At 45.1% G+C, this 13,045-nt stretch overlaps 1 protein-coding gene across 3 annotated transcripts; it reads left to right on the top strand.

Annotated features, from left to right (window-relative positions):
- Window positions 1–644: 644 nt before the first annotated feature.
- Window positions 645–9,698, top strand: txndc16 (thioredoxin domain containing 16). 3 transcript variants are annotated; one of them, XR_013773123.1, is made up of 20 exons: window positions 645–701; window positions 1,266–1,440; window positions 1,520–1,602; window positions 1,756–1,829; window positions 1,932–2,006; window positions 2,196–2,317; window positions 2,500–2,590; window positions 2,680–2,830; window positions 2,975–3,144; window positions 3,310–3,370; window positions 3,473–3,623; window positions 3,710–3,856; window positions 3,944–4,003; window positions 4,201–4,396; window positions 5,448–5,584; window positions 5,729–5,813; window positions 6,019–6,160; window positions 6,883–7,053; window positions 7,147–7,337; window positions 8,695–8,831. XR_013773123.1 is itself a non-coding variant. In XM_079296736.1 (20 exons), exons 2-20 carry the CDS (start codon window positions 1,287–1,289, stop codon window positions 8,892–8,894), a joined length of 2,478 nt encoding a protein of 825 aa, XP_079152862.1. In that variant the 5' UTR covers window positions 645–701; window positions 1,266–1,286; the 3' UTR covers window positions 8,895–9,698. The 3 variants fall into 3 exon arrangements, 2 of the variants coding, with proteins under 2 accessions (XP_079152862.1, XP_079152863.1); XM_079296736.1 differs by having other exon boundaries at window positions 6,883–7,070; window positions 8,695–9,698; XM_079296737.1 differs by lacking the exon at window positions 645–701 and adding an exon at window positions 820–886 and having other exon boundaries at window positions 6,883–7,070; window positions 8,695–9,698.
- Window positions 9,699–13,045: the final 3,347 nt, after the last annotated feature.

Genomic DNA, 13,045 nt, shown 5'->3' with positions numbered 1-13,045 from the left:
CATTTTGGCTCAATGTCAGGCTCATTTGCTCCTGAAACAGCTGACTCCGGAGCCACAGACTATTGCCAGTTTCAGAGCTAAATCCACGGATAAATCTCCCAAGCGAAACGACGTCCTCACACCCACTTTCTCAGTGCGCCGCTTCATTGGCTAATCCAGCCGCCCAACCTCCACAGTATCCTCACTCCATTGGTTCATGATGATGTCAGCTGCGGCAGTGTCCGCCCTTTGTATGCCTGTGATTGGGTGTTTGCTCAAGTCAAAACTGTTCCCCGATCTTATTGGCTCAACTAAGAAAGTGGGCGTTTCTCTCTGAGAAAGAGGTCATCAAAAAAATTCGCAAATATTTACGTTAAGTCATTGAGCAATAACCAACAGTTGCGGGAAAAAAACATGGTTGCCTTCAAAATAAAAGCTTAAAACGTTGGCGTGCACAAAACTGCAATGTTTGGGAATGACAAACAACTGTAAAACAGCCACATTCTTATCATTTACGTATTATTATAGGATAATTGTCACGTTTATCATACAAGTTTGTTCGGACAACTAAAAAAACGCATCGCAACAAATTCGCCAATTGAGGATTTTATTATGAAATGATAACAGGAAGTGTGAAGCATCGATCACTCAAGACACATTTTTTAAAATTTCACTGTGCAGCTTGAGGAAAAATAACCTTACAAACTTCCCTGGCATAACACGTAAGTGGACATATATATATGTATGTAACTAAAGCATAAAGCGCCGTTTGGGGCTTTCTTGATATTATACGCGTAGGGAAAACGGCTGCTTTTAATTAGCGTCATTATGTAAGCCGTCTCCGTTAACCGTGGTTTTTAACGTTTGTGCCACTCGGACGTTGCAAGTTAAACCCCTCAACTCTCTGGTAAGGCTCACATTCTTCTAACGTACTTGTTGTCCCTGCTTATCAGAATCAGCTTTATTGGCAGTTTACGTTGCTCTCAACTTACATACACAGAAATGACAAATGTACAAAAAAAATTAAAACAAGGACAACAAAGTAGAACATCACGAGAACCCAGGAACCTGTAGGTCTCCACAGCAGACACAGTGCTGTTGAGAATAGTGAAGGGGGGGGTCAACTGTCATCTCCACAGTATGAGCTTGTTCAGCTCCAGGTTGTTCTGATCACCAGTGCCGACAGTCCGGGTGCTGGATGTGTTTTTTTCCCAGCCTCACCTGCTGTGTCCTGTCTGTCAGGAAGTTTGTGATCCACTGTGATCCAGTTTGTGATCTCCCCCCAGAAACGGAGCCTTTCTTCCATCATGTGGACGTGCATTGCTGTCGTCCTGCTGTGGGGGAGGTCAGGAGGCGGCACAGAGCAGGCCAGCACGTCGGCCCCGATGGAATACACGTCTGCGGACTTCACCGACAAATTGCATTCTGGGAAGACGATGTTCATCTATTTTGAGCAGCAAGGTGGGCCGCTCACAGGCGCAAATCTCTTTCCACATTTGGTATGGTCGTTTTAAATGCAGTCGCTAATCTCTGTCCCCAGTCTCCTCAACCATCGCTCTCTTCTTGGCGGAGTTGGAGCAGTCCGCTGACGCTCTGCAGGGTTATGGGGTGCTGGTTGGCAAGGTCACCGTAGTCCTGCTGTCATAGAAGTTTGATAGAAGTTTGACATTAAGTTTTCTTTTCATTCACTTCATAATGTGGAGGCGTATACCGGGAGGTGTATGGGACGGAGAGGTGGCAGTTCAGTGCTTTTTTTGTCTTTTATTTCCCGTTCAGGTCAACTGCAATAAAGAGCCGGTTCACGAATACTGCGCGGAAGAGAAGGCGCTGAACACGGCGTTTCTCTTCAGGTGTGTGGAGTACAGCCATTTCATTTCGATTGACTTTCTCACGAGAGACACCAGAAGACGTGCGTTGTGTTGACGTTTTCTTCCCCCATGTCCTCCTTCCAGGGGTGGCAAGGAGTTCTTGGGTTTTAATTTGGACACCTTGTTTGACGTCAACTCCATCGTCTCGGAGGTCCTATTGTGAGTAAGCGACGCTCCATCAGTGTGACGCTTTAACGTTCAGTCCTTCTGAAACATCCAATACACTATTTACAAGTAGTATTTTTAACATAGTGATAAGTAGTGCTTGTATTTTCACAGTGTTGATATTGTTTAATACTACAAATGAACATAAACAAGATGTACTTGTATTTGGTCTCCTTCTTCCAGTGCCATTCTGCGCGAGGAGATCAAGTACGTTCACACAGAAACTGACCTGCTGGCCATGGAGAAGGCAGCCAGAGGGAAGAAGGATATCGCGCTGGGTTACGTCAGCAGCCTGGGAACACAAGGTAAGGAAAGGACGGATGTACGGAGGCCGAATGTCAGCGATAGAGATGATCTGGATGATTTGTTTAAGGGCTGATTCATTTACTCATGGATTGCACTGTGAAAGATGGCTCAGTCGAATTGATTGATTTTACTTATATGACTACTTAAATGAATAGTATTGTCTGCGATTGTGTTTCTTAAGAGCACAGGTCGATGATGGAGACGGCGTATGTGTACGGACCCAAATACCAGTTCATCCTCATAACTGGAGGCCCAGTTTTGAACCACTTTAGGTACGGTAGGTTGTTTTTCTTGTTCTTTGTCTCCACCCCGCCTGAGAAAGTCTTCACCGTGTGTGTGTCTCTCCGTCTTTGTCCCGCAGCGTCGACGAGACGTCTCAAGTGTGGTTCCTCCACTGCAGAGCTCACGGCGGGTCCATGACCTCCGAGCACTGTCCCACGACCCGTATGAGCAAACCGCTGTCCACGCTCAGCCTCCACTCCTTCCTGCAGCTCATGGAGGCGCCGCTAGTGGTGAGCAGGATGGAAATGAACAGTCGCTGTATGTTGTAGTCTTAAAGGGCCAGCGTGTAGTAACTATGTTTTCATCAGCGTTTCATCTTTTTTGTTTTCATGTATCCAATCGCACATAATCTCATGTGTCTCTCCACTGCACAGTCTGAAGTTTACGACGACCCGTCCTCGGTCCAGCCCCCTCAGTTCCCCTACCAGGACACCCCCCAGGTCTTCCTGTTCTCCCGTCCCGCCACCAAGCAAGAGGACCTGGACACGGCCACCGCTCTGGCCTGGAGGCTCCGCGGCCTCGCCCTGCTGGTGCTCGTGCACAGGTAAGACGCACAGGTACACACAAGAACATGGATCTGATCCTATTACTATTAATAGTGTTCTTCTTCATTCTTTTATTTTTATTTTGTAGCTTTCTTTTGCCAGGTAGAATGAACTATATGCCCAGCAAACCAGTCTAAATCTACCTTCTGTGTGTGTGTTATCAGGCAGAGTCCTGCAGTGAAAACCCTCGATGAATATAATGCTGCTTACAGGCTGCCTGAGAAAGTATGACGCCCACATGAATACATCCATACATTAAAAAAAGATGACTCATTATTGTCAGCCATGTGTGATTGACCTTTCGTGTGTTTGTGTGTGTGCTTCAAGGGTTCAGAGGTGAAGTATTTGCACTCAAAAAGCACCGATGAGCTGCTGGAGCTCTTCACAAATCAAGAGGAGGAGGAGGGGTCGGAGGAGGAGGAGGGGTCGGAGGAGGAGGAGGAGGAGGAGGAGCAGGAGGATTTGGATTCCAAATTGCGTAAGTGTCTAGAGAGGATAAGAGAGAGGAGTTAGGGAGAGAGGGTGTTCATGGCTTTTTCGTGTCCACCCCCCCCCCCCCCAAAGACATGCTGGACGATGAAATCGCCGAGTCCGTCTTCGAAAACCGCCTCAACTTGCCGGACGCCGACTCGCTCGCCCAGCTGACCTCCGACAACTTCCACGCCACAGTGGCTGAAAGCAGCCTGACGGTGGCGCTCTTCTACCTCCCATGTAAGCTCTATTCCCTCCCGTCCTGTCGGATATCGGGTCGAGATGCACGTGGGTGGAAGTAACGGTCGTTTCTGCTTTCACCACCAGGGCAGGCTGTTTCAAAGACCTTTCTCAGCTCATTCATTGACGTCGCCGAGAGACTTGAAGGTAAACGGGACGACCTGATTAGAGTCTCAGAGAATCGTTTGTTGTATCTTAGCTACAGCTTCTGGAGATGTAAGAGAGAGCCTTGAGATTATTTTCAAAATGATCGTAATGACGAGATAGATAAAGGGAGAGCTCATCCAATGATGTCTTGAAATGTCGTGATCTTGACGCTTGCCTGATTTACTAAATCCCTTAAGATTCCGAGGTCCAGATGTGTGTGGTCGACTGCAGGGAGTGGACCGACCTCTGCGCTGCCGAGTCGGGCGGCTCCCCCCCGATCCCGTTCCGGCCGGTCACGGTCTTCCCCACCGTCCTGCTGCTCCGCCCCGAGGACTCGGCCCAGCACTACGGAGGCATGCTGGGTGCCGAGGCGCTGCACCGCTTCATCGTGCTGTGAGTTTTGGTCATGGATTTGTCTTTGAGATGATTTTGAGTATATTCTCCTAAATGCCTTTCCAATCCCAATTCTGAAGAGCGTAGAGTACAGAGTATAGAGAGAACTTCTCAGCCTGTGGAAACCGTTAAATAGTGTCATCTGTGACTCTAGAGGGAGATGAAATAACCCTGATGATGTCATCGTGATGGCATCAGGGGGATTTCCGCTTCGCCCTGAACACTGCAAACGGGAAGTTACAAAAGTAAAAAACGAGGAGTTTTAAAGATGTGGTCTACTAAACGGGTGGCCTAGTGAGTGACTATCAAGTTGCACCATGGGAAATGTAGGATTCAGTGTTTTTGACCCATTCCTGGGAAAGTCAACATATCTCAGCCTCTGCTGCTTTGATTTAGACTTTTTTTTATCTGTCGCTTGTGACTCCCCCAACTATTGAAGTAAAGTACCTATTACATGTTGATATAAAATAAGTTACTATAGGGCTCATTCAACAACAAGTGCACTGCATCTGAAGGCAGGACTCTAAAACCCCAAAGACAAAATAAAGTGAAATGTCCCCGTCGGGATGTTTGTCTTGGACATCTTTCCACCAAGGACATCTGTTCCTGAGAACCGCGAACAATGGCCGTGTTTTACAGGGCAAAAGCATAAGAAAATAACAGGAAACACCCTCGTATATAAGCCACATGTTCACAGCAGGACAATACAAATCCATATCAGGGAGCTTTTACAAATATATTTTCAGATTGTGGGAATCTTGGAGTCATTGCTTATCTAGCTGGCCAGTCATGTTTTCTATAATCATTTGTTTTGTCCCATTATCACCCAGAGACTTCGATCCATGCTTTGATTTCATCATGTCTTGACTGAGTGTCTCCTTAGAGCAGAATGAGACCAATCAGACCATGTTGTAGCTATATCTCTGAGCCTTTAACCTGTGAAGTCTTCCACTCAGTACACGCTCAACAATAACATGCACGTTTTGGATCTGCGTACATTTGTGTATGTTTCGTCTGTGCACACAATCTTACATGTTTCTTCTTCAACCAGGAGCCAGCCAGCTTCTCCGGCGCGACTGTCCACCCAAGAGGAAGTGACATCATTCCTCCAGGAAGTGCCTCTCCCCGGGCTGGCAGGCTACAAGCCCGATCGTGCACTGGGACTGTTTAAGACACAAGCAGATGCAGGTGGGGGGGAGGGGCTGTAAAATGATATTGAATTCCTAAAATATTGCAGAAATATCTTCCAGGACGTCCCTTAAAGCCGCTGACCTGTCAGTCGCATCATGATGATGATGATGATGTCATGGTGATGTCGCCCTGTCTTGCCAGCTGTGCGGCCCTTCACTGAAGCAGCAAAGTCATTGAGAGGAGAGGCGCTGACCGGACTGCTGACGGATGGGCTGGCAGAGAAATGGTAAGAACTCAGTCTCGTCATTCCTGCCTCAAGGTTTTCCCGGACGGCTTGAAGTTGTACTTCACATGAATTTGAAAAACATACACGTGCGATGAAGAGGAGAGGTCACCTCAGTCTATGTGTGATGAGCAGCTGTTCTTGCATCATTAAATGGTCTTCAAAATGAGCTTTGAACATGTGTTCATGTTGCACGTGTGCTCTGCAGGGCGGCGGAGCACAGCGTGGATCTTCCTGCAGTGTTGGTGTTTCCGTCTTGGGGGGCACGCACTCGGCCCTCGGCGCTGACCGCCTCCACCTCCGCCGAGGAGCTGCTCTCCCGCATCAGCACCGCACTGCTGCACCCACTGGTAAAACAGGCTGTGCACGTTCGTCTGTCACGTTTTAAATTTTAGAGTTTAAACAAAGCCAAATTTGTGAGCCAGATCGTCATTTATATCTCTTGAAATGAAATCGGCGTGAATAAATGATGGACGTAACTTCTCGGAAGTTTGTGAAAGCCGAGATGGAAGCGTTCACACGATGTCACGGATAACCGGCTCCATGTGTGGCTCCACAGAGTGTGGACACGGTGTCCTCATGCGTCACGTCTGAGGTAACTCATTCAGAAACCAGGCAATAATGTGCAAACAGCGCGTTCAGCTCTCCCTTTGAGTTTTTATTTTGCTCTTTTGAGCAATAACCAAAGGTCCCTTTGGGTGGCGCTGTTGTCCACGTTTTTATCAAGGTCTCAGAGGTCTATCCAGTTAAAAAGCACAATTTATTTTACAAATAAAGCAACTGAGGGACTGTATGAAGGGCGGTGGAGTCAGTCAAATAACTGCTGCCTCTTAATGCCTTTGTGCTGACGCTCACAGGCAGGTTTGATGCCTAACAGCTCAGTGTAGCAGCTGCTGTGAACAGCAAAAACCCTGATGTGAGATATTGAGCTTTGTGCTGACTGAATATAAAAGAATTGTTATACTTTGTATATTATTTTGGGTGGTGTTGAGCCGTCTGTTTCCAAATCTCTTATTTCTGTCACTGTAATAATGTGTACGTTAAACTCCTCCATCCCTGTTTTTATCTCCAGCCTGAGCTGACGGTGGAAAACCTGCCGTCCTTCCTCTCCCTGGGCAAAGGCCTCCTCCTCCTCTTTGTGGGAGAGGAGGAGGACGAGGTCGGGCGGAGGCAGAACCAGGTGCTGCTGGAGGAGATGTTAGGAGTGGTGGAGCTGGGCGGGGAGCGGATGGAGCGATACCTGGTCTGCTGGATCCACCTGTACGTGATAGATCCGTCATTTAAAAAAATGATCCCACCAGATGGTATTGAATTGTTTTCTTCGTCTGTGTTCCAGCGGCCGCACTCCAGCTGGTATGTCTGTCCTGGGGTCGTACCTGGGCTCCATGCCCCCCCTCCCTGCCCTGGTCCTCACCCATTTGCCCTCCAGAAGTGAAATCTATCAGTACTCCCCCAACACGCCCATCATGGCCTCCTCTGTCCTGCAGTGGGTGCGGAGAGTCGAGGACGGGGCCGAGGCGGCTGCAGGTAAGGAGGAGGAAGTGCTGCACAGCAAAGAGTTAAGAAAATAGAAGGCAGCAGTATGTATTATATATAACATAATATTATATTATACAAGACCACAGGATATTTCAACCCTATTTATTTTAATAATAGAACATGCTTGTGTCATAATGCACAGTGAAAATGATGGGATACTTTTACCCTTTTTTAAAAATGAATAACTATTCATTTGTTGAAGGGAAACTCAACCAAAGCGTTCCAAATAAACGTTCATTTTACAGAAATTATTCCAAACTCTTGTCTCACGTAAACACAGAAATGAATCTTTTGGATTTATTCATTTTAATTGCGATAGCGATCTGCTTTCTGGTTAACCAAACTTGAACCCACATCACATACGCAGCAGAACGGCCCGAACTCTGCCCCATCAACCACACCAGTGTTTACGCAAATATCATATTTCAATATCTTTATTTTCCACAGTCATAAAACGTCACAATACAAAACCCACGATTGAGACGAGACGTACCGAAAAACCACAACACAAGAACAGACTTATAAACAATAAAAACCAAAAACAGTGAAGTTTTACATGCTACGCTAGAATATTAATCAAAGATGTTAAAAAATCCAGGTAAAGAACAAAAGTACACCGTAGAACAACAAATCCATGCAGTATAATGCCAAATGCTCCCCAGAGGGTGAAGGCAGGATCCAGCGTGTAGCTTTCCCGTCTGAGGAATGTGAACGGAATGCAATAGAGGCGTTGAGTTGAGCAGCTGCACGTGTATCGATAGTAAAAGGGTCTTTAACTTACGATTTAACCTCAGGCTTTAAACGCTTGACCTTTTGAACTCTGTCGTTTGGTGAGTGCCGAGACAAGACGCCGGTCTCGCTGAGACTCGTCCCCGGTCTATCTGAACCAATTGCCGCGCATTCCATCGGTTCTCCGGAGAAACCCCAGACCTGCAGCCGTCTTTAGAGACGCAGAGTGGCTTCAAGCCTCCACTCTTTACTTCCTGGAGCTATGTTCCCCTGCAAGGCAGCTTACGAAACTCTTCTTTTGACTGGAAGTGTTTTTAGCGTTCAGGTTTTTTAAAGAAACAGCATTTGGACGAACAAGTGTTTTTAAAGGCCGACATCTGGATTGAGACTTTCTCTTATTTTCTGGCACTCAATATTCTGGAAGTTAGAGAAAATGATCTCGAAAATGTTGAGTCATTTTTCATGATCATGAATCTAGCTTCAGCTGCAACATGGTTTATTGCAGTTGAACATTATAAACTGAAAAACGACTTTGTTGTTGCGTTACATTGAAGGCATGTAATCCTCTTTAATGTGTCACATGGCACGATGTAATTCTACATGCCTGTCTCTGCAGGGACGTTGGGTGGGGACAGCTGGCCTCCCGCTGCCGAGTTTTTGGACTTCCTGAAAATCATGGACATGCAGGAACCCGGCTCCAGCCGGCAGCAGACTCCTGAGGCCAAGGTGGAAGAAGGCGTGGCGGTAGATAAAGCAGGGGGGGAGTCCTCCTCTAGCTTTCCCGCGCATGACAATCACCCTCACGCTGAACTGTGAAGAGAACACGATGGGGCACACAATGCAGCACCAAAAGACACTGTGAACTTAAAGTCGGTTTAATATGACTGATCACATATTCTGTTCCCTGTAGTTTCATTTCCTGGTTTCCTACCGCTGCGGTTTTGTCACTGATTCCTGTGAACTCGGCTTCTACCCGATTTGCTGACTCCTCATTATTAAAGATACAACCTACAGTATGTGCTAAGCTGTTGGTCATTGGTGTGAATGTATCTTTCCAGTTCCAGAAAGCCAACATCCTCATCAGTCACAGGATCAGACGCCGTTACCTCTTCCTCAGATGATTTGCCACAGTGATGTTTTAACTGTTACCATGTCTGCCTTCCCTCTTTAATCACACCATGCATGGAAACTGCAGTGACTTTACGTGAAGGATATTTACGTCCTGCAAGCGTCCTTAAAATTTGTTTTATTTTCCCCATCGTTCCACTTCCTGTCCCGTAACGACAGCGGCGCCATTTTGGTTTTTTTTCCCAGCAGTTGAGATGCAGAACAGAGGAGGTGGAAGAGGTCAGTTGGATCGGTCTGCTCTCATTATTACGGTGGTTTCAGATGTGGTTTCTGGGACTTTGAGTCGTTTGAATCAATTCGTGTCTCCGTTAAAAGGGAACATCCATCTTGACCCATCAGCTGAAGGATCTGAAGGGCTCTTGTGGTTTTGGGCGGAATTTCTTTTGAATCCATGTGAATCTTCAGCTTAAATTTTTGTCTTTGTTCTTAATGAAACAGACGGACTGAGCACAAGACTGGCAGGTTTTTTTATACTGTAAGGGCTTGGTTGTTATTTTTGGACATACTGTGAACATTAAATAAATGAGATCATGACATTAAATATTTTTCAAGCCCATGTTTTGAGGTACGTTGAGATATAAATGTTTACACAATGGGGCTGTCCTGTAAAGTGTTCTCCTTTTAAACAAAGTGCTCCTTAAATTGGTCTATTTTTGTAGATCTATATATACAGTGCGAGCACTGAGCAGCGCCCACCCTTTTGCCCATTAGGCACTACACAAAGGTGAAAGGTCAACTGTGTGCTGGTGGCTGCCTGACCAATGCAGTGAAAGAAAAAGGTTCAGGGCTGGTCAAAGAGGGTCCAATGACAGTAAAGAACCAATGGTGAAATAAGAAAATAAAAAAAAATAATTCCTTTACTTTGATGGCCCAAAAGTGTTGGTAGTTTTAGTAGTTAAGTACACAAAAAATGACAATTAAAAAATATTTAACTTTTCGTAAACGCGTGAAACAGCGCCCCTCTTGGTTGTAACGCTTGGTACATGTTAGCCAACCTGTGTGGTTGAAACACGGTACTGCACCCTCATCAAACGTACCGAAGGGAGAAGCTAGATTAAACATTTAAAAGTATTAAAGAAGCTGAAGTCCCTGTCATGGCGAACTGTGAATGGACACACGTCTGAGGAGAAGAGTCTGAAGAGAAGTGTGAACCCTTTCACGGCCTGGTCTCAGAAGAAACAACTAAATGTTAGCAGTATTTAAATTAAACAGAGGACAGTTAGCTAGCTAGTTTTCCTAGCTGCGAATTTACCGCGCTTTTGTAAAGCTACGCTAGTTAGCTAAGCTAGCAGCTATGAAGAGAGAAGACAAGGAGTCCTGTCTTCAAACAAAATTACTGTGGACACAGATACTTCATTCACTGAAAGAAAAGAGAAGCGACATGGACGTCCAATAACGTAAGTTGAATATGAGTAACATTGCATTCTCTCCCACACAAACATATTGTTTTTTTGTCTGTGCTGCAAATTAGCTTCACTAGAATTGACCTGTAGGCTAAATGTTGAATAGCAAACATAAAACTGCTAGATAAGGAAGTAAGTCAAGGATTTTTTAACGTTCACTACTGCTTGTATCATACTATAAGCATTATATGATTTTTATGCTTATTTAATATGTAGGCCAACACGTGTGTAAGTCATGTATCTATGACATTGTTTCTTTTTGATGACAGCGTATTGTCTAAAAGTTTAATTGAATGTTGCATGGTTTGTTGTATTACACCACAGTGGAATGATGCTACACATCTGGATTTTCTTAATTTAGCACGTAGTGTCAGATTCAATCTAACTGGTCACTTTAAACCAATAGCTGGTCCCTGGGATTTATGTCGGCCCCTACCACCAATGCCATCAATACTGCATTTAACTGCAGCTATAGAAATAATAACTTATCAACGCTTGAAGTAGTCCTTTTAAGAACAGTGCGATTGTCTCAGAGTACTGCTAAAAAACAATGTAACTGACTGAAAGTCCTCCTGAAAAAAGCGAATGATTCATGTCTTGGAGTGGATTTCTCCCTCATGAAGTCAGCGCTTGGTGTGCTTTGCGTTGTTCAAGTCGATCAGTGTCAAAGGAGCAGTGAGCAGAGCAGGAAAACGAGATTAAAAGCAAATCGGTGTGTGTTTACATATCGCATTTCACAGTTGAGTATGTCTTCTGGTTTTTGTTCCAGAGGAGTGATTAGAACAGGATTAAATCCTGTGTTGCTGCCTCAGGAAAAAAAACCACATTTTCAAATAAAATAACATTTTGTCATAGTTCTGTGCTTAAAGGGCTTATCTGATCCCAACTCATGTGTCAGCTGTGTGTGAGAGAAAGTGAAGTAACTGCTGTCACAGGCTTTATAACAGTTCTCCCTTCTGCTCAGAGACACACGATAATAGCGTTGCTGCCCATTTGGCCGGACGACTGTGGCAGTGATCCATGTAGCCGCAGACGGTTTGATAAATGACAAATAACAACATGCGAAAGGCCAATTTCACAAGCTGCTGACGGCAGCACGAGCCAGTCGGGAAACGTGCACGGTGAAAAAGATCGGCCTTTGTTGATGGGCTCAGAAGATATTTATAAAATTCTCCCACTTTCCTTGTAATTCTGGTCCTTTTTCCCCGAAAGTTCATGACAAGCGTCTATGAATTCTGACCAAGTGTGTGTTTGAATGCATTTACATACATTTACATACATCTAGCTAATAACATCAATGGGGTGTTCGTGCTGTTAATAATAATAGTCGTATGAGCAGAAATTGGAAATGTAAATTGAGGAATTATTGAAGCACAAGCCCTGATTGAACTCCCTTTAAATACATAAAAAATACAAAAGCAGGCAAATAAAAACGACACAAAGGCAAGACTAAAGAGATTGGCTTTAATCTGTTGTTCCGTACCCTAAACATGCTGATGGAGATGTACGCTCTTCGATACAGCCTCATGACGAACATACTAAGTAATTGTATTTTGCTGCATCCCGGAACGACCTGAGTCAGCACACGCCATCAGGAGGGAAATGATCCCGCGTAGATCGAGCATGTAACTAGATTGCAGACCAGCCGGCGCTACATGCGAGTTATGACATTAGCGTAAGCAGACCACGTATATGATTCAGTTTATGATGCACAGAGCCTCATGCCGAAAGCGGTGCGTTCACTGTTGCAGGCGGTTTCATGTAATTTGTTCTTTGTGAGTAACTGGAGAGAAGTCTGTGATTTTTCATTGAAAAAGATTAAATGAGAAGGACAATAGAGTTCTGCAGGAATGAGTCCTAGAATCAGGAAATGAGTCAGCGTGTTTTTTCACTTGTTTTCGAAGTCAGTGGGTTTTTAAAACTGCGCTTTGGTCAGATGCCTGAAGTAAGGTCTGTATGTAACACAAGTTCAAGAGATATTTAACGTTTTGTTCCACATGGATGCAACGATCTGACTTTTTTAGTCCCGATACCTGGGCTACCCAGTACTGATCCACCAGTGTTTCATTAATAAGCTGCATCCCTCACTGTGGGAAGTGACTGGGATCCTTCTTTTATGTGTAAGGCTTGACTTAAACAGTGCTTCCGGTTGCTAACGAGTGGCTGAATGAGACTTCTAAACGTCATTCTGCCGACTAGTCCGCCTTTACATCATTGTTGTGTTTATACTTGCACTCATGCAACCGTGTTGCAGTTCGTTCATAGCCTAACGTCAGCTTTTTACTTCTGCCGATTGCATTCACGCTTCAAAAAAAAGTCCTAAAAGAGATCTGAACAGCTGACGAAAACAAGTAAGCATAATATTTGCCACAGTATAATCATAAAGCTTTTGGTCCACAAAAGGCCAACTTCACAAAAGCTATTCCCTTCAAAAAG

Source organism: Melanostigma gelatinosum (assembly GCF_949748355.1).
Source record: "Melanostigma gelatinosum genome assembly, chromosome: 24".
In the NCBI taxonomy this organism is placed as follows: domain Eukaryota; kingdom Metazoa; phylum Chordata; class Actinopteri; order Perciformes; family Zoarcidae; genus Melanostigma; species Melanostigma gelatinosum.
The sequence above is the reverse complement of the archived record's forward strand: the minus strand, read 5'-3'. Positions and strand labels throughout refer to the sequence as shown.